Below are 26,688 nucleotides of genomic sequence, written 5' to 3'. Positions count from 1 at the left end.
TGAGTATGCATTGCTAATAAAAAGCAAATTAAAATTTAAAGATTATAGCAAATGTTGCTATATGGAGATATGCATGGTGCTAGAAATGCTGTCAAGTTATAACTGCATCACTGGAGTTTGTAGTGTGGCAAGCCGCATGCAGAGTGATGAGAGTGCCACGCAGTTTCTGTCACAATCACTCAACTATACTTAACTATGCCATCATAGCACAAAAAGCAGCTGTAAGCAATGTATTCTAAAAATGAGTGTTTCTGTCTTCTGATATAACTTTATGAACACTAAATTTGAAATGCAAAAATTTGTCATCTCTCACAAAGTATTATTCTTTTGGGGTTTGTTTCCAAACATTTAACATTCCAAACATTAGCTTGTACACCATACAAAACAGATGGTGGGCCAGATTTCACCTGTGGGGTATAAAATTACTGACCCTCGATCTAATGTGTTGATTTTTTTAAAAAGGATCAAGCTATTGGTTTTATTTTTCTATTGTCTAACTCATTAATTCCTGCTTGTCAAGAATTGTAATTTCTTCCTTCTATGTCCCTTTGGTTTGCTATTTTTTTCTTAAAAAAAATAGTATGCTTAATTCATTCACATTTAATGTTTTCATTGAAATAAGTATTTAGGGCTATGAGTTTTCTTATGAGAACAACTGTAGCTGTAGTCCATTGATTCTGATGTGCAGAGTTTTTATCAGTTTTCTAGAAATTCTGCAGTTTTGGTTGTATTTCCCCTTTGCTCAAAGATTATTTTACAATTAAAAAAAATTTCAAGACACAAAGGCAATTTTGAGTTCTGGTTTTGTTATTTTGCTCTTAATACCCATTCTTATTGCATTATGTTTGAATAATGAAATTTATATTATTTATACTTCTGAAATTTTTGAAAGTTCACTTTTGGTCCACTATATGGTCAATTTTCAAGAACACTATATGGCACTTATAAAAATGGTATAGTCTATTATCAGGTATAGAATTTAATGTATATTCATCAGGTCTACCTTACTGATTATGTACTATAGGCCCTCTTTTATCTTTTTTTTTGTAATGGAGATCCTGGGGATTTTTTTTTAAATCCATTTTATTTGTCATAGGCTGAGGGAAGTGAATTATTTTCTTAGTATTAATGTACTTCTACTCATTTCTCCTTGTACCTCTTGTCATTTTTGCTTCATGAAAGAAGCAAAAGTTATTTGGTATAATAGTTATTCATAACTATTGTAACTTCCTCAAGAATTAGAGTCTCTAGAATTAGAGAGTGCATTTCTTTGTCTTGCTTATGCTGTCTGCCTTAAATTCTTCCTTGTTTTATTAAGATTATAATCCTTGCTTTCTTTTTATATATTTGCCTGGTATGCTATGCCCATCTTTATGTTCTTTCTTTTTTTTTTTAACTTTAGTTTTGTTTTATTGTTGTTGTTTTTAGGGGGGAAGTAATTAGGTTTACTTGATTTTTTTTTAATGGTGGTACTGGGGGTTGTACCCAGGACCTCATGTATGCTAAGCAGGCACTCTTATCAATTGAGCTATATACAGCTCCATCCTTATATTCTTAACCTTTAACCTATGTTTTAGATGTCTCTCGTATATAGCATAATACAGCATTGGGTTTTGTCTGTGATCCAATCTGAATACCTTTTTAATAGTCGAGATAAGCCTATTTACATTTTTTAATGTGACTGTAATTAGGGATGTAGTTCTCTCATATTTGCTCTTTACCAAAAACTTAATTTTAGTTCTCTTGACATTTAGGAAGGTTTTATTTTTGATTTAGTGGTCATCTTTATGCTTATACTTTTATGCTTGGATGGTATCTGCTTCTCTTATAATAATAAAATTAGCTTGTACCTCTTCCTCCATATCCTCCACTACCCAATTTTAGGCAATATTCTATCATTTACTTTTTGTTTCTTTCGGGTTTTTTTTTTGGGGGGGGATAATTAGGTTTATTTATTTTAATGGAGGTACTGGGGATTGAACCCAGGACCTCGTGCATGCTAGGCATGCACTTTACCACTGAGCTATACCCTCCCCCTATCATTTACTTTTGTACTCTTAAATTTATTCAGACGTCTACTACTTGACTTGTCAGTTTTAAATTATATCCTTTGACTCCTAACTATTATATATGCAGCAATCAGAGAGCTTATTCTACTTTCTACCTTTTCTTCTTTTTTTTTATTAGATGCATTATTTCTATACTGTCAGTGTAAATTATTTACATGTTATTCTGTTACACTCATTCCACCTTTGTTTTAGCCTTAATTCTACAGATAAATATAGTCAATTCTTAGCACTAGCTGTTTTGCTGATGTTTCCCCAGTCATCACTTTGTTGATTGAAACTTGCCCTCACACCTGATTAATAGTTTGGGTGATGCAGAACTTCAGGTTCAAAATCAGACCAAATTAGGGGGCTGTCAATGTAGGGCACAAATCCCTATGTAGGAGCACCACCGTCTCCCAGACAAGGTACTCAATTTACTTAGACTTTTACTTCAGCAGTTGGGAGCAGCACAAACAGGAAAACAGTGGGACAGGAGCATCAGCTTGATTTCTTTCCACTTTTGCTGTTCTTACCTACTCCTCTCCTTATATACATGTTTCCTCCATAGCCAAAACCTGTGAAGAATGAGCTCCTATCTCTACCTCAGGCTTTGTCTTATCTGTGGTTCCTTCAATATTATCCCATTTACCTTCCATCTTTTAGGACTTGAAAGTATCTGATTCACTATGGCCCTCCAAGGGTGTGGAGAAAAGAGACTTCCACACTGCTGCTGGGAATGTAGTTTGGAGCCATTTATGGAAAACTGTATGGAGATGCCTTAGAAAAACTAAAAATAGACTTACCATATGATCCAGCAATCCCACTCCTGGGCATAAATCCAGAAGAAACTCTAATTCAAGAAGATTCATGCACCCTAATGTTCACAGCAGCACTATTTACAACAGCCAAGACATGGAAGCAACCTAAATGTCCATCGACAGACAACTGGATAAAGAGGATATGGTGTATATAATAAATGGAATACTACTCAGACATAACAAAGAATAAAACAATGTCATTTGCAGGAACATGGATGGACCTAGAGATTGTCATACTGAGTAAGCCAGAAAGAGAAAGAAAAATACCCCATGATATCATTTATAGGTAGCATCTTAAAAAAAGACAAATTTATTTACAAAACAGAGACAGACTCACAGACATAGAAAACAAACTTAATGGTTACCAGGGGGAAAGGTGAGGGGGAGGGATAAATTGGGAGTTTGGGATTTCCATACATTAATTACTATATATAAAATAAGCAACAAGATCTTACTGTATAGTACAGGGAACTATATTTGATACTTTGTAAAAGCCTATAATGAAAAAGAGTATGAAAAGGAATATATATACACACATATATACGTATAACTGAATCACTATGCTGTACGTTATAAAGTAGCAACATTGTAAACTGATTATACTTTAAAAAAAGGAAAAAAATATGGCCCTCCAACCCCATTCTCAATACCTTTATCTGTTTTTCTATCCTTATGGTTATTTCAAGGGCATTTGTGAAGAAATAAGTGTACTCAGTTGCCATCTTGAATCAGAAGTGAGATTTCTAACGTTCTAAGTTAGTAGCTCACAATTTGATTAGAGAGAAGGCACCCCTATTGCAGTAGATCTATAGTCTGTTACTACGTAGTTCCAAAAAATAATTATTTTCCATTATGGATTAATTACTGAATTTATATTTATATTTTTCTAAAGATGCAGTATTTTATTTTTACCATAGTTAACTGGCTCCAAACAATCAAGAGCTGACAATAAGAAAACAACCTTATAACTTGTAAAGCACAGTATAAAAGAATAAGAGATGGCCTTTCTGGTAGTGATGACCTCCCCACAAGAACATGCCTCTTGCAAAGAAGCTCCTTCATCCCTCTCCAGAAGAGAAGAGGAAACACAAGAAGAAGTGCCTGGTATAGAGCCCCAATTCTTACTTCATGGATATGAAATGCCCAGGATGCTATAAACACACCACCGAATTCAGCCATGCCATAGTTTTGTGTGTTGGCTGCTTTACTATCTCTGCCAGTCATAGGAGATAAAAAAGCAAGGCTTATAGAAGGATGATCCTTTCGACAGAAACAGCACTTTTAAAAGCACCCTGAATCATGATAAATGGGGAGCTATCCCAATAAACACATTTTGGATAAAAAAATATATATGAGATAAAAAAGGGCATCCTGTACTATGAACTAGAGGAATCATTTCCCTGTCTGAATCCCTATTTCCTTGGCTATAAAATGAGCACATTAAGTGAGATTAAACACCTTCTACCATCAACAAGTTATGAATCTACATTTTTAAATGATTTTTATCAGGTTGGCAGTAACTTGATTAGGGAAAAGAATAGCATTTCCTTAGACACAGGTAAAGAAAATAGTGTGTTCTCCATTCTGTGTAGATTGATGGAATTCTTAATCACCCTAGAAGAAACAGTGGTAGCATTCAAGAGCAAAATAAGGCCTCTGCAATTTCGATTATAATCTACTCCAGTTCACTACAAGACTTTGCTCAGTAAGACCACCAAAACCCACAGGACGCCCAGTCTATAGATTTCAATTTAGGCATTTATGCACAATACGACAGTAAGTAGGAGGCCCAGGGACAGGGCATTTCTTGTGTCATAGGAAGAGCAAAGTTCAAGGAACCACCTGAATGAGTATTACTGTCAAGAGTCATGGAGATAGGTTGGAAAGTTGCTCGGCTTAGCAGGTGGTCAGAGGGCAGTGAGGCAGATATTGTAATCAGTCTCCTAGTCAGTAATTCTTCTCTTCATAACTCTCCTTATTTTTGTTTAGGTAACTACACTAACCCCAATGTAGTACGTGTACTTTGAGCAAAGCCAATTCCATCACTGGCTCCAGTAGTCAGGCCTAAGTGAACCATCCTACTCACATGGCATAGTTTTTCTTTTCTTTTTTTTTTTTTTTAATGAAATATAGTTGACTTACAATATTATATTCATTTCAGGTGATTCAATATTTTTGCAGATTAGACTCCATAATAGGTTATTATAAGATAATGGCTATACTTCCCTGTGCTATATAGTATGTCCTTGGTGCTTATTTTATACATAGTAGTTTGTATATTAGTCCCATGTCCTCTTCCCCCTTCAGTAACTACAAGTTTGTTTTCTGTATCTGAGTCTGTTTTGCACATACATTCCACATATGCTTATATGTGGAATCTCATACAGTATGTCTTTCTCTGTCTGACTTACTTCACTAAGCATAGTATTCTCTAGGTCCATCCATGTTGCTGCAAATGGCAGGATTTCATTCTTTTTTCTGGCTGAGTAATATTCCATCATTCTTAATCCAATTTGCTATTCATATGCACTTGGGTTGCTTCCATGTTCACAGACATAGTTTTAATGGATGGACATATAACTTATTTAGGACCTATGCAACACGAAGAGCAGTTCTGGGGGAACATCTGAAAAGCTCCCTTGCTCTCCCAGAAACAATCCAAGCTCACTCTAACTAAAGGAAGTGAGCAAAGCACATGAGTCAGCCTTAAGATAAAGCTGATATCATCCAGAAGGCAAAATAGAGGGATACGAAGAAACAGGATCTTTGACCATACCATGAAGCATCTAAGTCATACCTACTGAAACTACCATGCTACCTCTGAATTTTTCCTTTATTATTTATGTAAATTTACACAGGACTTTCCCCCCCCCCCTTGCAACTGGAAAAATCTTAATACCAGAGATGCAAAGACTCCTGATTTATCACAGACATTTGAAAATATTTGACAGATGAAGTCAAACTAAGATTAAATTCATATTCTTAACAGAAGTCATTGTTATGTGCATTTACTCTGAGGCTGCAACTATTCATGAGCTAAGCTACAAGAGCATGAATCCTTAACATACAACTTGTTAAAAAAAAAAATAAGGTATAGATGGGTGCTGTACACACCAGTTTGATCAGGACAGTCACAGTTTACATTTATTTTCCTGGCATAATAACTAACAGAAGCTCATCACTCTCAAGTTCCCCAATTTATGCAGTTACGTTGCCTCTAAAGCATGCTTTTTGAATGGTATTCTTTTTTTAGAAAAATAACAGTAATCCAAGGAAATGCCTAGAGATCTTGAAAAAGTAAAAGGATTCAATCTTTTAAGCCCTGTGACTGGTTTTGAAAAAAGTGGTACTAAATAAAAAGTCTGCCTACAAAGAATTATTAGCCACGTGTCATTTTTATTTTACATACATTATTGTAATTTCCTGTCTACTGAATTGCTGGTATGAGGGGTCACAGAGACCCTCATTTGTAGGAAGAATGACTCAGTTCTTATGACGATATAGTAAGAAGCAAGATTTGAAAGCATTGGCAGGTCTTACATTACATGTATAGATATTTATTCTATTATCTGCCATCATGTCTAAAACACCTCTGTAGTCCAAATTCATCTCCTTGGGTTCTAATTTCTTCTTTACTCCACTATTAAACTGGACTAGTACCACACAATCTATTCGGTGATAATACCTGATCAGAAGGGAGCTGGCGTTGGCATCTGGAAACAAAGCCCTCAGAAAGGAGCAAGTTGGAGTCAAGAAGGGATGAGGGGTTCCTGGTACTCAGTAAGAGGCTGAAAAGTCAGGGCATCCATGACACTCCTTAGTATCTTAAGAAATAACTGTCACATACACCTGTTTTCCTCAGAAAATTCTGCCCTATAAGTCATTAAAGGTTGGAAGAAATAATAGCTAATGCTTACTGCTGCCTGTAGTACTTCTGTGTGTCTGTGTCTGTGTTTTGGTGGTACTGTTTTTAAAGACACATCTGTGTTCATTTGGCTTTATGATACTGTGATGCTTGTCCAAACACGCACATTGATTAAACAAGGTTTGGGGTGAGGCAAACGTATAGCTTTGCTACACAAAACACCTGCGCACCTTCAGCGTTTTTCTGCACAGATAAGGTAGGGCTGGGGTTGCAACGTCATGCCTAACCTAGGCTTCAGATTTGGAACCAGTTCATGTGGAAAATGCAAGCGAAACTGCTGAAGAAATGCTGTAAAAAACAGGAACATTTCTATCCGAGCCAGCTGTTCTCCAAGACAATGTCTTCTCCCTAAACATAAAGAACAGGCATAATACTTTTTAAAAATCCACGATATTTACCAAAATTTATGTCTAATATGTATCATTCAGGAAATCTGGAATTTAAAGAAAGTTAAAAGGAGTTATGTTTATCAAAGGATTTTCTTTAGCCCCCCAAAATAGAAATTGGCACTTCAGCTCCCAGAGCCTATTTCTTTACCTTCTTTTGTCAGGTCATGGACTTTTGTAAGCTTATTAGTCCCATTCTCTGCTTCCTTTGCATGTGGCAACAGAGCCTGAGACATGCTATGAAAGATCTGAGGTGTGACATTTTGGTCTATAGACCCAGGATAAGCTCATTTCATTTCAAATGACTGCATGTGTCCCTTTTCCCAGTGAAAAGAAGAATTTTCAGTTCATCTTCCATGGGTCTTGTGATCTGTGTATTTTTTCACAGCAGAAGCAATGGTTCTGGAGATGAAGTATAATAATGGAGAGCCAAGAAAGCCGATTCTAATTTCACTTCAAATTATGCCATTTCTCTCCCTGAGTCTTAGTTTCTCTAGCTGACTTCTAACTCTGTGAGTTTTGATTACAAGCCAAAAATCCACAAGCAAGAAAGTTTCAGAAGCCAGAGCTTCTCAATAGTTTCTTTCTAGCTGCTAAATTATGGCTTGTTTATTTTGAGTAGAAACAGGTGTTAATGACACCTACCTAAACCATTCTCTCCTCTAAAAGCCAATGCTAAATTTTCAGAGTTAGAATATTAATTCTACAACAGAATGCTTCAGATTAAGATGTTACATGTGATGAGTCATCATTATACTGTGTCCTAAAGTTATGCCTCTGTGAAAGTTCTCTTACCTAGGGAAAAGGGAACCAAAGCTTCCTTCCTGACAAAATGCCCATTGCTGTCCAGGAATCGTTCCGGATAGAATATATCTGGGTCTCTCCAGTACTTTTCATCAAAGTGTACAGAATAAAGATTTGTAATTACTGTTGTGCCTTTAGGAATAGAATAACCACGTACAACTGCATCTTCAGAAGTTGCGTGGAAAATCCCTAATGGCACTATATTACAGAATCTTAAAACTTCATGCAAAACTGCCTCCGTATAAGGCATTTTGCATTTGTCATCCCAGGAAGGCTTTCCACTGGGTCCTATAATTAAATCAATCTCTTTCTGAACTCGTCCTGTAAGAGAAAAAGTGTTCAAGTTATTATGCAATTCTTAAGATTATATCTAAAATAATTTCCCCTTGAGATAAAGCAAAGGATAACTTATAGTAAGCCAACAAAGTATGGCTACACCCAGATTCAGATTTTTCATTATCTGAGAGTTCTATTTAAATACATGCCTTATATCTTATACAACTAGTAGCCAATGCTCTGAGTAATTTTGTTGTGAAAAACACATTGAAAGTAATAAAAATAAAAATTAAACAAATGTAGAATTATAATAACATCACTCTCAGCAGGAAAACAGTGAAGCATAAAAACTTGAATTAAAAAAACAGAGTTCAGATCCCAGCTCAGTCACTTCTAAGTGGCTGAACTTCAGTAAATCAGCCACTCAGTCTTTTCCCTCATTTATAAAATAGGTATTATAAGACCTATCTGAAGTTTTTACATGAATTGAGATAATAGTTTTGAAAACGTTATAACCATTGAATGTTTTTCTTTTCGGCTAGCATAGCAGGAGTTCCTAAATAAAATGCTTTGTGCACGGCCAAAGACTCTAAAACATATATGAGCTCTAAATGTAACAACAGACCTTGAGATCAAGAGAATCCTCACCTTGAATGTTAGGATAAAGGGCCATGAAAAGAACTGCCCACCGTAGCACATTGGTTGTAGTTTCAGTTCCAGCAATGATGAGTTCACCCACAGAAAAAATTAGGTTTTCTTTGGAGAAAGTAGATGATGGATCATTTTTACCTTGATCCATCTCATCTAAATAAGCATCAACAAAGTGCTGAGGTAACCGAGGCTTTCTGTTGATGGAAGCTTTTTCAATAAGCCTGGAGAGAAAATCATAAATCACATCTGCATTTCTAAACAGCTGTTGATGTTTTCCAAAAGGTAGGATGTCAATCCATGGAAAGGCATTATAGAGGAAGACTGAGGCGCTGGCAGCTAGTTCCACATTTTCACTAAATAACTCAATCATGTGCTGAAAATCAGTGTCTTCATAAGTGAATCGTTCTCCAAAAATGATCAGATTGGTTATGTTTGAAACAGCATTTGTTATTAATTGTTTAAAGTCAAAAGGTCTACCACTGTACGTTTCAATAGCATCAGTGAAAAACTTGGTTTCTTCTAAGATTTTAGATTCAAAAGACTTTTGGCCATATCCAAAACAGCGAAAGCTGTTTACAGCTAATCTTCTGTGATCAACCCATCCTCGGCCATATCTGGAATTGAGTAAGCCTTGGGGGGAAAAGAGAATATTGAACAATTTTATTACTTCTACATCCCTGTATCTAGCAGCTAAAACATGCTATGAAAGAGGAAAAAAAAAAAAAAAGGTGATTAGTCATTCTCCAAATTATCTTTCTATAAAACTAAAACTAAACTCAGTGGTTTCCCTGCTTCCTGTTCTCTACTACTCGTTAGTCACGAAATATTATAAACAGATAAAGCTTGCCTATATTTCTTATCTGGGGACAGGCAGAAGAGACCCATAATCCTATAATCCTCCCACCACAAGAAACTGGACTGTTTTGTGTAACTCAGCCTGGGTGAACTAGGCCAAGGTGACTTTACTGTTTAATTTTCACTATAAGCCTAATTTACAAAAGACAAACGACGGTGTGTTCTATGGGCAAAATTTTATCCTGGACTAAACACACACCTGAAAATCATCCTTCTGGGATTAGGCATTTTCTGCTTTAAGGAACTAGATTTTAGAAAACAAATTTCTTCGTGTTAAAGGCATATGCTACATAATAATATAACTGGCAGAGGCAAGGATGGCCTGTATGAGGTGCCAATACATTGGAAATATGCAAGCCAAAAGTAGGTGATAGGGACTGAATGCTTGTGTTCCCACAAAATTCAAATGTTGAAGCCTAATCCCCAATGTGATGATATTAGGAGGTGGGGCCTTTGGGAGGTAATTAGGTCATGAGCCCTCATGAATGGGATTAGTGCCCTGTGAAAAGTGATGATTGCTCTTGGTTATGTGAAGATACAGGGAGAAGACAGCTGTCTGCAAACCAAGAAGCAGGCTCTTTCCAGTCACTGGATCTGCTGCAAACTTATCTTAAACTTCCCAGCCTCCACATTTGTGAGAATAAATGTTTGCTGTTTAAGCCACTCAGTCTATGATATTTTTGTTATAGCAGCCCCAACTAAGACAGAGGACAAACATGAAACTCAAATTTCTAATGTTGATACTGCTTGCTTAAAATTTCAGTATCCACTGCTGTTCTGATATGTCTACTATGCAATATTTTCCCTTTAAATCTATCAAAAAAAATCTTCAGCATATATTTATATAATGTGTAGTTTACTCAGAGTTTCATTCATAATTGGTACATAGGTGTAGCTATGATGAAAAATGTCATGTTCTCTTACATGAAGTACCTATGTAATTTACATTCTAACAACTTTTGTGCAAGTTTTTGAATTTGGAGCTTATGATAAAGTTAACCATATATAAGGGGGTCTTTAATGCAGTGCAGCAATCCTATATTCCATAGTCCATTCTCTTTTCCATACTCTCAGATGATTATTCCTTCAACACGTATGTATGGAGCTAAAGTGTCACAGATATATCATGATGTGAACAAAAGAGGCAAAGTTAGTTTCTCATTGACTTTACATACTAGTGAGGAGAGGTAAACAAATAAATTATATAGCAAGGAAGGAGATATAGGGTGGTCAGGAAAAGTCTCACTGAGGTGACACAAGTAAAGACATGAAATAGGAGTGAGTCCAGAAGATATCCAGAGAAAGATCACTGCAGGTAGAGAACCAGTGCAAAGGCACTGAGATGAAATCAAGTCCTAGAGAAATATATGCATATGGAACATGTGCATAACATGTGCTTACAGTTACATACAAGGAGGTACAGAGGAGCCTTATTATAACCCTACACTGGCCAAACTATGTGCCCGGGCATGGGTTGAACCCACCTAAAGGGCAACTTTTTCCTATTCAAACAGTGGGTTGATGGTGGCTCTGATTTCCCAGTTCCAAGTTCAGTACATATGCATCTTAAAATAACACATTTAATTTTCTACCACATTTAATTTTCTACCAATTTTTCTCTTACTGTTTTTTTGAAAATCTTAAGTTGAATACTTATTTTACCTTTCTTTATGATAAAAATAGTCTAACCTATAAGTGTATAGCTTCAAAAAATGTATAATATACACTTTACCCTAACTATTACTCCGATCACATGATTCATTTTCATAATTTCTTCAAAGGTCTTCTATTATAATTGTGGTATAATTTCTTCTTTGGGCCAATTATTATTTAGAGGAGTGTTTAAGAAGCTGGATATTTGCTTTTATTTTATATTATTGCATTCAAGTGTCATCATATTCTGGCCTGAGAATTTGGCCTTTGAAACTGGTTTTTCTTTGCATCAGTTGATTTGCTTTGCAATGTAATACGTGGTTAATTTTTTTTTTTTTTCTTTTTCAGTCAGTGTCATTATTTTTAGTCTATGTAACCAAGACATTGTTGAATTTTTCTTTGAAATAAAGTGTGAAACTCTCATTAAATTGGGAAATTTGAAACAGCATCATTATAAAAACTCTTCTATTAAGCATGAAAACGGACGTATCTGACGTCAACATTCTATTTTAGGCTTTCTGTTGCTGCTTTCTTCTCATCAATTCTGTGAGTGTTCAGCCTTTCTCCCTTGGTGAGCATGAAATCATCTGACACTAATCAGCACTAAACCACATAGAATACTAGTCCGTTACACAAACCCCACAATTTTTCATTTACATATCACATTGATTAGTAGTTAAGAAAGGCTGCTTCAGGTTCTCTATAAGCTTATGAGCAAAATGATAGTAAAATGTTACCAAGCACTCAAGACTAGTTCCAAAGGTACTTTTGATTCAAGTGTGTGGGCACATGTGTGTATTCTTGACTTGTTTCACAAAACCTGTACATATTAAGTGCTAATTCTTTAAGACATTATTTACAATATTTTATTAGAACTGGATTACAACAGTAGGATTAGCATGTACTGGTCTCAGATATGAATGTAATGCAGCCAGAAATGTCCTCAAATACTAGATTCTGTAACTAAATTAACTAATTAATAATTTCTTGTTAATCAGTACAATAGAATCCAATCTCTGTGTACTAAATTTGCATAAAATAAGAAATATAATTTAAAATAGTTCAATAAATCACTAAATAGGTTAAAATAAACATACCTCCCATTTTTGTCATCTTCATGAATATAGGAAGGCATGGTCTGTCTGCAAAAATTTCACTTTGATGAACAAGGCATTCCTTTACTACATCATAGCCATTTAGAACCACAATTGATATACCTCCAAGGTGTAGACTGAAGATCTTTGAGAAGAAAAGAAAAACATTTAAATGGCAAAATGTATGGAGAAATACAACCACAGAAACCCACATGTACTAAGCCCAGCTCTCCTAGTATTTGTTACTTCCCTGAAAATGTTGGCATTTATTAACCAACTGACAATGTTTACAGTGCTTTCTCTCTACAAGGTATATCAAACACTATGATTTCATTGTGTACTCAATAGCTCAAGACATAACCTTATAAACGATGCAACGGAAAGAGTATGACTCAGGAGGCCTGGGTTCTAGTTTAAGCCTTACCTTTAAACTGAGATAGGATACTGGGCAGAACTCTTAACATTTTTGGATTTCAGGGCTGCCATAGGAAAATCAAGAAATACTGGATTTATATGCTTGTTTGTTTATTTTCAGTGGAGGTACTAGGGATTCAAACCCCGACCTTATGCATGCTAAATATGTGCTCTACCACTGAGCTATACCCACCCCCAGTGATTTATATGCTCTTTTAAAATTCATTCCAACTCAAACATTCAGTGATATCTCAGAATCTTTATTTCCAAGATGAATGAGGAAGTGGCTCCATCTATATATAATTTATTATTCCAGGTTTAGGTAGAGGAGGGTATTGTCAAAGGCCTGAGAGACAATTTTTGAAGTATAAAATGTTAGGGCCCAGAGGGAGGTGCCAAGATGGCAGAGTAGAGAGACTCACAGCTTGCCCTCACCCACAAATATACCAAGAATTACACCTACAAACCCACTGATTCGCATAGAACACCTACTGAACTCTGGCAGTGTCTCTTCCTTCAAAATACAGGACGATTCTCACAAAATCTGACAAACAGCAAGCTCATACTTTATGGCATAGGGAACTATATTCAATATCATGTAGTAACTTATGGTGAAAAAGAATATGAAAACAAATATATGTTCGTGTATGACTGAAGCATTATGCTGTACACAGAAATTGACACAACACCGCAAACTGACTATACTTCAATTTAAAAAAGTATATATATACACAAGAGGGTAAAAATTTTGGGGCCCAGAGCAGGCCACCCAAAAATGTGCCTCATGGTATATTAGTTATTCTGAATCAAAGTTACTGAAGAAATGTTACTCTCTTTTCTGTCTCTCTGAAGGCAGGAAATGAATCTCATGTGAAAGGTATACTCCCTGCATCTGGAGGTAGGTCACCCTTTTGCCAAAGATAGGGAATTCTGGCCAAGAAGCCTATATAAACAAATCTTGTTACTTCTTTAATTTACTGCCCCAAGCACAAATTCTGTTTAGATTCTTCACTAACTAGGCACCCAAAATGGAAGTTTCTTTGTCCTGTCAATTCCTTGCAAAATTACTGGGTCTTTGGCTAAAAAGTCCAAATTCTGCCTTCTTTGGCCACTTCCTAGGTCCCATTTCTATGAGACCTCCATGCACATGAATTCAAATGTGTTTCTTTCTCTCCTGTTAATCTGTCTTGTATCAATTTTATTATTAGTACAGCCACAAGAACTCAAGAGGAACAGAGGGCAAAATTTCCCCCTCCTCAACAAAACATACTGAAACTCATAGGCTCATTTGTATTCGAGCCCCTGAATTCCATGAAGTTAACAAAGAGGGCCCTACGGAATCTGACCTTGGAAGAAAGGCATTCACCACACAGGCACAGGTGGTGTGCTAAAAGAATAGCCATCCTATTCCTTGCTGGAGCATCTCATGTGTTCCACCACAGGTTCGCTTACAATGTCACACCTCTTATCTAGCTAGCCCTATTACAGGGGCCTAGTCCATTGAAAGAACAATGCTATCTTATCAGTGGGATGAGAAGATTGCTTATCCCCATGCTCTCTAGGGTTGGCTGGGAGCTTTTAAGAACCAAAATACTGAGTCAAGCCTCATCTCGGTGCAAACATGTGGTTCACACTACTTTGGGGGGGTTGGGTAGGAGGAACCAGGAGGCTTAACAGAGAACTGAAGTTCAGCAGAAGTAGTCACAGCAGCAAAGTGATAAAGACCTCCAGGGAGTAACAAACTCAACCAGCTGAGCAAGTCTTTGGCACAAGGATGGCCCTGCCAATCAAGCAGTAGGTACATCCAGAACTTTGGGGAAGGAGCACGGGCTGCCTGCTACAAGCAGTGTTATTGGTCAAAATTGGCAGTGTAAGAGTTTCAGCACAAAGGAAGTGGTTACCAGCTGAGCAAAGGTGGGGCTCTTTTGGTTCCCAAAGCAGTAATGGGATCGTCTTAAAGTGCAATTTTAAGCAGATATAAAGGAAAAACTCCTCCTGTGTGTTTCTCAGGACTCTATTACAACACTTATGACACCAGATGTGAGGATTTTACACACATCAAGCATTCTGGGTCACCAGCTGGGTGTCCTACAATTTAACTCAACTCTGACACTATCTACCTGGAGAAAGTGTCAGATTCCACAAGTTAAGGGCTCAGTGTCACAAGAACACTCTCCTATTTCAGACTCCAATCACAAAGTCCAGGTTGTTACCAGTGCTTCTGGCCAAAAGGCTATAAATCAGAGGTTCCCATGACCTCCTCCTTGAGTTTGATTAATTTGTTAGAGTGGCTCACAGAACTCAGGAAAATATTTTACTTATTAGATTACCAGTTTCTTATAAAAGGATACATCTCAGGAGCAGCCATATATATGGAAGAGGTGCATAGGGCAAGGTACGAGGAAAGCGGTGTGGAGTTTCCGTGATCTCTCCAGGCACGTGAGCCTCTGCTCACCCCAACATGTTCACCAATTCACCGACATGGAAGCTCCCTGAGCCCTGTAATTCAGGGATTTTTATGTAGGTTTACCTAGGCCTGATTGGTTAAATCATTGGCCACTGGTGACTGACTCAACCTCCAGCCTCTCTCCCTTCCCCAGAAGTAAGGGGAGTAGGGCTAAAAGTTCCAGCCCTCTAATCCCGGTGGTTCTCCAGGTAACAAGCTCTCATACTTAAGAATTTTCCATTAATATTAACATAAACTCTGAGGTGGGTGAAAAGGGCTTGTTATGAATAACAAAAATGCCTTTATTGCTCTCAACACTTAGGTTATTCCAAGGGTTTTAGGAGCTTGGGCCAGGAAAGGTACAAAGACTAAATACATATTTATTATAAATCACAATATCACAGAAGAGTTAATTAAAAAAATGGCATTAGTAAATAGGCAGTGGTCATAATGCAAGAAAAGAAAAACATCCTCAACTTTGTGATTGATTTCAGAAAGATGGGATTAAAAATTGTGTTAATATAAAAGCAGAACAAACAGGTGAGTTAATTTCAGGGCAAAACTGTCAGGCTATGGACACTAGCCTGGACACTAGGGATTATAAAAACTGAGAAGCAGCCATAGCTTAAGAAAGTCGTTACACAATCCACCTTTACTCAAATAAGATGGTTCTCTACTTGAGGGTGAAACTGTGGAAACTATTACTTGAACTAGCATCTATTTTAGTATATACTATTTTCAAGGACTTTTGGTAAAGGTTTGTGAATCAAATTGTAAAAATTCATCCTTACACTGCTTTGATCTATGGAAGGGTTCAAGATTAGGTTCATATATTTTTTATTTATTCAATAATTTTTAGTATTATTATGGGCTAGTTATGATGCTGGCAGAGACAGAAAAAGGACCACATGAAACAGTTTTCTGCCTTCTACAAGTCAGTCTATGATCTTCAAGTCTCTTCCCTCCCCTCAAACTAGCTCTACCCAGGATTTTTCACTACCTCAGTTAACGACCATTCCATCCAACCTTCCAGGCCCCAAACTACCCAGGAGCTGCCCGTGTTGACTCCATTTTTCACCCAAGCCCCACATCACTGTTCAGTAGTCATAATGTTTCAACTTTCACAATGCAGACAGAATATGACAATTTTTTACCACTTTCGTCATGATACTCTGATCCTTTATTTCTCTCCTATGTTATCTCAACAGCCTCTTGTCTCTTTACGGGTGATTCTCAACATGGCATACTCCTGCTTCACGGCCTTTGTACTTGTTCCCTTGGCCTGGAATATTCTTTTCCTACATATTCCCATACTTTGCTCCTTCACTTCCTTTAATTATTTGCTAAGATGCCTTCTTTACAGTGAGGCCTGCTCTAACCCGTTTAAATTTCACCCTCTAGCATTCTCTATCTCCGTTACCCTAATTTAGTTTACTTCATACTCCATACTCTAACATATTATATACTTTACTTATTGTGTGTATATTGTCCCTGTCCCACTGTAATAAGGAAGAACAAATCTGACTACATATTAGATCTATTTGTTTTACCTTAACCTTTATATTTTATTGCTTTTGCTTCAAGTTAAGAATGTTGTTGATAGCCTGAAATATACAGGCTAGCTCATTCTCAAGGTTCTGGCCTTAAAGGGTTTAACACTTCCATTCATATAGAGATTAAAAGTTGCAGAACAGAGAATAACATCTGTCTTATATGTTTAGAGGAATATCATGACCAGACCTACATAGTCAGCTGCAAAAGCAAAGCATTGTTTTATCCCATCTAGGGTCTGGCCTATACCAAGAAGTTTGCAACAACCAGCCACTTCCCCCAACCACCTTTTAGTATAAAAGAACTCTGAATTCTAACTCAGGCAAGGTGGTTCTCTAGGACAATAGTGCCTCATCTTCTCAGTCAGCTGGCTTTCCAAATAAAGTCCTTATTCCTTGCCTCATCACCTGGTCTCCAGATTTACTGGCCTGTCATGCAGGGAGCAAATAAGTCTGGGCTCGATAACACGGCTCCCCTCATTCCCTCCACTGCTAGGATGTAAGCTACACAAGGGCAGGGATTTTCATCTGTTTTGTTCACTGCTATATCTTCACACCTAGGATATTACATAGCATATGATAACAATTGATAAATATACGTTGAATTAATAAATAGTGGTGGAGACACACATTTAAGTATATTATTACAACACTTTGGGCTAAGTGCTAAGAACAAAGGAATGTTAAAAGTGTTGCTGATGAAAACTGATAATTGCCACATGCTGGGAATACTTCCCTTGACTGCCATACTGCCAAACCCCACCAAGTCTTTAGGGACCAATCTCTATCAAGCATTTCTTGGTGCACTCTCTTTTTCTGCCTTAAACCAACACAGCACATGCTTAGAAGCTCCCATGGCACTTATTTACTACTACTTAAAACCAGAAGTATTCATATTCCTGTCTTCTACTTGCCTACTAAATTATAAACTCCTTAGATTCAGTGATTTCATCTCTTTCATCTTTGAACACTCCATAGAATCTCATTCAATGCTTTGCATAAATCTCAATAAATGCTTACTGTATAAGTAAATTATAAGCTGTCAACTCCACTTGCCTCAAAGTAATTACTTTATTATCCTTACGTGCATTACCTGAAAATAACCTGTAAAAAGTCTCTTACTAGCTTTGCTAGCTAGGGAATGCTTCTTGAAATCTAGGTTAAGATTAGTCACTGCAGAAACTTACGCATTCAAAGCGAATCTCCAAGGAAATGGTAATTCTCAATGTGGAACATTTCTATATAAGACTGTCTTTAAAATGACTGTATAAGACTTGAGGACTGGCTGTCTTCCTTTCAAGAATTATGAAGGAGAATTGAATTCACAGACTTCATAAAAGCAGATGTCACTTGAAGTGATCGTCGTTTCTCAGAAGCAATTTTAAAGTCCAGGGCTTTTTTCCTCTGAGCACACATCTCCAGATCATCAAGTGGAAAAGTAAGATTCTTTTTGTAAATAAGACATATAAACAACTTCCCACAACCTTCTAGAAGTAAAGGAGATAATAGTTTCCTCCCATTTCCAAAAAAAGGTTTGGTATTTTAACAAACAACTCATACAAACTTTGAGACTGTAAGAATTGGAAAATATGTCTAAGATAATGGGAGACCTGTAGAGGTATTTCACAACCAAGATAGAGAACAACTAGCTTAAAGAGTTAATACATTAACTCTTTTCCACTTAAGTCTAAGGCAGAGTTACTCAATGTCTACTCTTCAATGCACACATCCTTTCCACTTCCGTTCTTTTTTCTTTTTCTTCTGCCCCTCTTGCGCCTAATAGCACAGGTTAACTCTATTTGATTTTACCACTTTCAGTAAAAACACCTCTTGGTAAAGAACCATGGTTGGCTCAAATACCTGTACCACCAGGAAAGCTGGTAACTCATGCCAAAATCCATTAAACCAGAGTTACCTATCCCAAGATGCCACTCTTCCAATACATTTATACTTTAATTTACAATCTATTCTTTGTAAGCAGAAAGGGCCAGGGGTCACAGGAGAAAGAGAATGAGGCATGGCTTTCTTGACGTAAGAGAAGTCATTTTTGGCCCAAGCCATTTTGGGATCTAATACTAGCCACAATGCTTGCTCTTGAAAAGGTTTCAGTAATAATGATTTTAAGGAAACAAAAGAATGAAGGACTGTTATCAGGCAAGAGAAGTAACAATAGCAAAGATAATATATCAGTTGTAAAGACTCCCAGTTGTTTCATTGGTAAAGATTAGCCTGAAGCACTCAACCACCAGATCAACTGGAATCTTAGAGATGATGTTGACCTTTTCTGACCCTTGGGACTTCAATCAACCAAAGCTTGGTCCTTTGCCCCAAATCTATGCTGAATTTTCCTGCTCAAGCCGCTTCATGAATATGCATATACCGTCCAAGCATTCATGAACATGATGTAACTTGGTTTAAACTTCCCCAATTTTAGTGTTTAGGGAGGCACTGCTTTGGGAAAAATCCCTGGATTCTCCTTACTTGCTGCAAGTAATAAATCTTTTCTTCTTCTGATCTTTGCCTTCGTTGTGTCTTTTGGCTCCACACTCATCAAAAGGCAAACTCAAATTTTGGGTAATACTTCTTGTAGACTTAGACTACCCCCACTCCCAAAAGAATGTTCATAGTAAACACAGAGTTTCTTTCTGTTCAAATACCTACATGTGAAAAACAATTTCCAATCCTGCATGACACCACTGCTTTAAAAACACTACTTTGTAGACCTAATAAATTGTTCTGTAATTAATAACCAAGAACATCTGAGTAGCTCTTAACAGTATTCAATTATTATTACTATTATTATACGTACCAGGGAAATTAAGACTCAGACAAGTAAAGGTCAAATTTTATCAGATGAGAGAGAAAATTCCAGTCTTTTACTTTCACATCTTATGATTTCTCTAGAATATTAATGATGCTTTGTACCAACATACCAGAGACCACACATATTCACTGGAAATCATGGAAATACACTCAAATCTTGAAGAAATGGAGGATGGGGGAAAAAAAACCCTAAGAATTATATATATTTGGTTTATCTAAGTCCAGCCTCCCTTTAGCAATATAATCATCAGTGAACTGCATAAACCTAGAATAATTCTTGTAAAAACTGGTTTAAAAATGGATGCTGTACTTTTCCTTCAAAACACTCAAAATTTGTGGTCAATCGTTAGATTAATTTTTTTCTCAGTAGGCTGTAATCCCCTAAAATCGGGTTGTGACTGCTTTCTACCCCTTCATCCCCAGCACCTGTTAGAACCTGCATGGTTGTTTCCTATTAAGAATGGATTCAAAACAAATCAAGTGAGCCAGGTCAGTGCCAGTGTTTAGGAAACTTCTGCCTCCTTCTGAGGTCACGACACCCTTCCAAACGCAAGCTACTGTCCTGGCCCTTTCCCCCTGCTAGTTAGCAGATGTATGGCTGCCTGCAAGTCACTCAACATGTCTGTGCTGCAGTTTCCTCCTCTGTAAAACGGGGATGGGGGGGAAGGAACCAGAGCACCCGCCCCGCCCGGGCGGCTGAGTGGACGAGCCCGCTTTGGAGGGGCGGCTGGTCCACCGCAGGCGCAGTCTCAGTGTTTGCCGTCGGGACGCTCCTGGCTCCCGGTGGGACTCGGCACCGACTTTTACTCATTAATTTATTCGCTCTTTCACAATTATTTCCCAGAGGCCCTCCCCTGCGCTCTCTAATCCTCACAACAGACGTCTAGACCAGCCGTTCTCAAGTGCAAACATCCAACAAACTCTTATTAACCATTAACTCTGTCTTAGAATTCGGAAGCCTGGTTTTCCCGAGAAGTCTTGGGTGGAAGGGAATCTAACCTACACGCGGTACGCGGCTCCGTGGGGGCGAGAAACTGAGCGCTGGGGCTGCCCGCTGAGGGGAGCACGGTCACGCCTGACGGGGCGGACTGGGGACCCCATTGCGCAGGCGCGGGAGCACCGCCTCCGCGCCCTAAGGGGCGTGAGGATCCCGCCAGGACCCCGCGGCGTCGGGCAGGCGGGGCTTCCCCGGCGGCAGGGCGGCGTCGAGAACCTCGCCCCCCCGAACCCGGAAGCGGGTTTCCCTCCAAGCCGCCGGCACACGGAGAGGAGCCCCTACAGCTCGTGCCCACGAGCGTCAGCCCACCCGGAAGGAAGGCCTGGGCCCTCCCTGCCCGCGGCCCGTGGGGCTGTACCTCGCCGTACACCTGGCTCTGCTTTTTCATGTAGACATGAGGGAGCTCAGCTGAGGCGGCCAGCGAGTAGATGTTGCCGATAAATGGCAGCCCTGAAGGTCCTGGGGGGAAGCCAGACGGCCGCCTCTGCTTTAGCAGCTGGCGGACCCCCAGCGCGAAGAGCAGCAGGAAGAGAGAGCCGCGGAGGGCCGCAGCGAACGCCTCAGCATCGGGAGTCTCCCACATGGCCGGGGCCTGGGGTTCCTAACCCCGGCAGCCCTGGGACCTTGAGAGCGCTCCAACCTCGCCGCGTCCCATTGGCCTGATACCCCGAGGTCCCGCCCCACTTCCATGACCATTGGCTGGCTAGCTGAGCGTAGGGCCCTCGGGCGGGTTACTCCTGGCTTTTCCCAGCGCAGAGTCAGCTCTGTGGAGGGGGGCGCGGCCGTTTGGGTTTGGGAGCGGTTCTGGGCAGGGCCCCCCCCTGGCTGGGAACCGAGCAGGGAGGCTGTTGACACCTGGGCCTCGGAGACTTGACAGCACCACCTCCCTCAGTGGGCCAGGCGGATCCTGCTTCCCTGGCCTACTGCCCTTTCTCTGGGTACCTTTTTAGGAACCAGGTCTGCTTATTTCAAGACGAGAAAAACTAGGGAGATTACCAGCACTGCAGTCTTTAGCAGAACCTGGTTATCTTTAGAATCTCCATTAAAGAATTGACCCATCAACATAAAAAGAAAATAATCCCACCATTTGGCCTTTTACTCATCTGTTCTTTGGTCCTTATTTTATAAGGTGTTTTTGCATGTGATTCCTGAAGAATTTTAATTACGCAATATTTAGGGAACCTGAGTTAATCATGTATCTTTTCACAGCTTTCTGGTTGTCCAACTGGTTACTTACTGGCAGTCACACAAGACTGTTCTGCAGTTGCCCAGGGATTGTACTTACTGTTGAAACGTTTTGCCTTCACTACCTAAAGTTAAGCAACTGATTGCCAACTTGGAAATTTGTATTTGCTATTTCTGTTTCTATTCCTGTTTTGCATTGGGTAGTTTACCCAAAGCAATAGAGATAATATGTGAAAAGAGCAACAAAGTCCCTACTGTCCTAGAACTTACATTCTTGTGAGAGAGAAGAGGAATAAACACGTAAATAATTTTAGATAATCATAAGCAGGTGAAAATAAAAGTGTGTTATAGAGAATGCCTGGGCATGGGGAAATGCTCTAGCAGGTGAGAGATATCAAGAAAAGTCTCTTCAAGAAGATGCCATTTGAGGGAGCTGGAGGGGTATAGCTCAGTGGTAGAGTGCATGCTTAGTGCAAGAGGTCTTGGGTTCAATCCCCAGTACCTCCATCAACAAGAAATAAATGACATTTGAGCTTAGATCAAATGATAAGAAGCTGTATTAGTTTCCTACAGCTGCTATAATAAATTACCACAAACAGTACCTAAAAACTACAAATTTATTATCTTACTGTTTTTGAGCTCATAAGTCAAAAGTGGGTCTTGCTGAGCTAAAACCTAGGCGTCGGTATGGCTGCATTCATTCTAGAGGTTTTAGGGAAGAATCAACTTCCTTACCTTTTTCAAATTTTAGGGGATACCCACATCCCTTGACTCACGTCCTCTTTCCTTCATCTTCAAAGGCAGCAAAATCTCACATTGGATCTCACTGACTCTCTTCTGTCCCCTTCTCTGCCTACCTTCTGCCTACATCTACTTTAGAAGGACACTTCAATTTGTGGTTACATTGGGCCCACCTGGATAATCCAGGATACTCTCCCCATCTCAAAGTCAGCTGTTTAGCAACCTTAATTCCATTTTATTTCCCCTTGCCATGAAACCTAACATATTCTGGTTCTGGGAATTAGGATGTGGACGTTTTAGGGGTGAGGGAGGATCCAGAGGGGAATGTGGGGGGAAATATTCCAAAGAGAGAATGCCAAGAGCAGAGGCTGCCATGTACTAAGCAAACCTTGTCCTCTGGGAGTGTTTCCAGTCTCTCACTTTCTATACCTCTGATGCAAATACACTAGAGCTGAAGCCAGGAAGTTAGTTAATCTTAGAACTTTAAATATTTTGAGCTCACTCTCTGGTCTATGGACATCTCTAGTGTCTGAAGGTATGTTTCCCAGGCTCTCCAGCCATGGAATATCTACCTATTGCCTATTACAAATGCCTGATATATTACCTTTAGGGATTTCTTAAAATTCTTATTACTCAAGAATCTTCTAGTAAAATGGAAAAATAATAAGAGAGTTGATCATTGCTAAACTTAATCCTCAATGTTTAATCAAAAGTCAATGGAGTTGGCCTAGGATGGATATTGGCATTGCAGGTGGGCCACAGTGATGCTGAGGCCCCAGGAATGTGGGAGTATCACCTACCGGATGTCTGAGGTCAGCCCTGCCTGCCTTTCCCAACTTCATCAGGCTTGCGTTGTCTAGACTGGCTATAACTGTTACGCAGTATGGTACTCAGTTCAAGAGTGGCCCCTTTCCGTCATCTTTTTCAAAAAAGATTATTTTCCACTCTGAAAATATGCTCTTATTCACTTAAAAGTAAGGAGCATTTCTCCTTTGACATTCTCCCCCTGCCTACGTTAGCAGAGGAGAGCTGGAGCCCTGACAGCAGCCTGACTCACTAACAACACTGATGAGATGCCTCCTCCCCACCCCTACTGCCCCTTGGGGACACTGTGTGTGGGAGGTTGTCACGACTCACTAAAAGTCTCTGAGAACACAGATCCTTCCCTGTCATCATTTTCATCATTAAGCGTGTTCTTTCAGCGCTCAGCAAAGAGAAATAGCTCTCTTTGTTTCCCCTCCCAGCGTTTGCTCTTAGAGTTATAGAAAACAACCTATATTATGTTTGTGGACTTTTATCAGGACAAGGATGTTTGGTAGAACAGGAAATGAAGGACTTCTCTGTTTCATGGCAGCGATCTGGTCTTTAGAATGCTGGGTGAAATGGGTGCCTGGAGGAATGTGAAAACCCTATACATGGCTCTGACCTCTCTGTGTGCAGACAGATAATGGTTTCAACAGAGGACTGAGTCGCTGTGCTCCAGGGAGAGCCTCTTTCTTGGGCTATGGGAGCTTCCCCTCAGGACTCATTGTGAGGGCTCCCTGCCAGTTCTTGAATGGCTGTGTCCCTAGCCTGAGCCTTGGGTGCAATCCCCAGTACCTCCTCTAAAAATAGATAAACCTAATTACCACTCTCCACCAAAGGAAAAAAAAAAAAAAGTGCCTTGCCAACCATATTGGAGCCTAAGGCAAAAGAAAAACAAAATCAACAATACTGATATTGGCTCATTAAAATTTTGATATCTTGATGTTCGCTCATTAAAAATTTGATATTTTGTTCATCACAGATTTTTTGCATTAATTTTGATTTTAAAGTGTTACATTAAAATATCTTGATTGCTGGTGCCCATTTATTTTGCTCCCAAGTTGAATGCCTCACATGCCTCACCAGAGTCCTGACTCTGGTATGTGGTGTACTGAAATGATGAATTTGATGACAAAGTGGTAAATAGGAACAGGGTCTGTGCACTTAGATTTTCCTGATGCTCCTAGGAGCTGCGCACTGGGGTGAAGCTGGTAGAGTGTGTCACCTCTGTTTGGGATTTGAGGAGCTTTATGAAATCACCCTTTGATGACTAAAAATGTCCCTACCTTGCCTGAAACTTAATCTTTACCGTTTAATTTATATGAATTAAACATTCTCTAAAACAGGCTAAGTTGGAAACTGCAAACCCTGAGGGCAAGAGTAAAGTGTTAGAAATTCTCTAAAACTGCACTTATATGTGAATGTATTTATTCCAACATTTTCTTAGAGGCAGGACAGAATGGGAGGCATGATGACACTAATTTGTTGGAGTTGTTGGCATGGTCATGTTGATGGTGGTAGGTATGAGGATTTAAGTAAGAGGTGCAGAAAGAAGAAGGATTTCAATAAGAAACTTCTTTCTCTTCACAATTTTTCCAAAGGCTAGATGGCTGTAGAGAGATCACATTTCTCCCAGGAGTCATGCCTGCGATTTCCTGGGGATGCTCAGCCAACCACGCCCTGCCACTGCCTCTCCTCCAGCACCCTAATGGACATCTTCTAATGTTGACATCTTTGTTCCTTTCCTTGTATTTAAAGAGATTAGATGTCTAAAGTGGATGAACACTTAGTGACCATCTTGTTGAAGACCCCCTTCTAAATGTTATGCATCTGAGACTCAGTGGAGGTGAAATTCTCTCCTCAAGTTCACATAACACAGCACCAGAAGAACCAGAAATATGGGCTCTGGACTTGGCCATGTGTTCCTTTAGTCATTCCTCACAGAATTACTGAGCACAAAGCAGTACCAGTGGAACCAGAAATCTGGGCTCTGCAAAATGTCTGTCTCTTTTACTTTAATTATTTAGGAGATTTAGGATTTACTGTGAAATAATGAGTAAATACATAATTTTCTGCTGCAAAGCTGAAAGTTTCCCACACATTAGTATCTTCTAGTAATTTAAGTACAGTCATTGTGTCTTTCATTGCAATCAGTGGTGCTGAAAGACCTGACTATATTTTCTTTTGAACACATCCATTGCCCTAGAGAACCAAATGTCTTAGCAAGTAGTGGTAGAGAAAAGAGAAGTCTGTTGACTAGTGTATTTTAGTGAAAAGCCTATAGTGGAGTTGCATAAGTGTTACTTTTGAGATTCAGACAACTTGAGAATATCATTCCTAAATTTAACAGTTCATAAAACATAAGTATCTCATTTTTTTGTGTCAAGTTTTAGTTTGATGACATCAGATTTGTGTGTTGTTATCTTTAGAACACAATCTTACAATTAGGATCATAGTGAAACTTAAAATTTCCCTGTGCTTACTTGTGGTAAAGCTATATAAATAGTATTATAACAAACATCTTCCTTCATACAAGATTCTCTATGTTTGAGATAATTTCTTTGGTTTAGATTTCCAAATATAGGTTTATTAAATTTATGAGTCAGTGTTCTCCAGAGAAACAGAACCAAGAGGATATATACATGAAGATAGAAATAGTAATAGAGATATATAGATATATATAGATAAGAGGAGATTTATTATAGGAACTGGGTCACAAGATTATGGAGGCTAAGACCTATGATCTATCATCTGCAAACTGGAGAACCACATAAACTTGTGATATAATCTAGTCTGAGTCTGAAGGCCTGAGAAGCAGTGAAGTCCTGAGAAACAAGTGTAAGTCTGAGTCCAAACACCTAAGAACCAGAACACTGCTGTCTGAGGGAAGGAGAGGACTGCACAGCATTAGCAATTGCAGCCAATACTTGGTTAAGCTTACCATAATCCAGTGTCATTTTCAGGCTCCATCTGTCTTCTGCAAAGTGCAAACAGGAAAGTTGAATAGGAATGTGGGGGAGTCACTACTCTAACATCTTTCTTCAGTGGTAGCACTAATCTGAAAGCCTTCCTGGATGTGGTATTCCTTTTGATACACTTTTGCTAGGTTGAGGCAGTTCTGATGGCTTTCATTTGGCCTTTCCTATTGCAATAGCCCTTACTTCACATTCAGGAACCAATGTGGGGATTCTGCCAACTGCTAAGTACGTCTATTCCAA

The 26,688-nt window shown here is 38.9% G+C and overlaps 1 protein-coding gene and 1 pseudogene across 2 annotated transcripts; one reads left to right on the top strand and one right to left on the bottom strand.

Moving 5' to 3' along the window:
• Positions 1-1,920: 1,920 nt before the first annotated feature.
• CYP2R1 (cytochrome P450 family 2 subfamily R member 1) lies at positions 1,921-21,392 on the bottom strand. Of its 2 annotated transcripts, none has more exons than XM_010964833.3 (5): positions 21,099-21,392; positions 12,514-12,655; positions 8,906-9,538; positions 7,973-8,302; positions 1,921-7,139 (listed from the first exon to the last, which is right to left on the bottom strand). In XM_010964833.3, the coding sequence occupies exons 1-5, from the start codon at positions 21,321-21,323 to the stop codon at positions 6,964-6,966; spliced, it is 1,506 nt and encodes a 501-aa protein (XP_010963135.1). In that variant the 5' UTR covers positions 21,324-21,392; the 3' UTR covers positions 1,921-6,963. The 2 variants fall into 2 exon arrangements, with proteins under 2 accessions (XP_010963135.1, XP_074228449.1); XM_074372348.1 differs by having other exon boundaries at positions 8,906-9,129; positions 21,099-21,238.
• On the top strand, positions 3,902-4,151 carry LOC105076795 (small ribosomal subunit protein eS27-like; annotated as a pseudogene).
• Positions 21,393-26,688: the final 5,296 nt, after the last annotated feature.

This window comes from Camelus bactrianus, chromosome 10, assembly GCF_048773025.1.
Source record: "Camelus bactrianus isolate YW-2024 breed Bactrian camel chromosome 10, ASM4877302v1, whole genome shotgun sequence".
Taxonomy (NCBI): Eukaryota; Metazoa; Chordata; class Mammalia; order Artiodactyla; family Camelidae; genus Camelus; species Camelus bactrianus.
This window is presented reverse-complemented; position numbering and strand designations above follow the sequence as displayed.

Coding starts and splice junctions, on each gene's coding strand:
- CYP2R1 (XM_010964833.3), bottom strand. CDS start 21,323: ATGTGGGAGACTCCCGATGCTGAGGCGTTCGCTGCGGCCCTCCGCGGC. Junction 8,303..8,905: donor CCTTTATCCTAACATTCAAG/GTGAGGATTCTC, acceptor TTTCTCTTACAG/GACGAGTTCAGAAAGAGATT. Junction 7,140..7,972: donor TTTGGTTCCCTTTTCCCTAG/GTAAGAGAACTT, acceptor CTTTATGTTTAG/GGAGAAGACATTGTCTTGGA.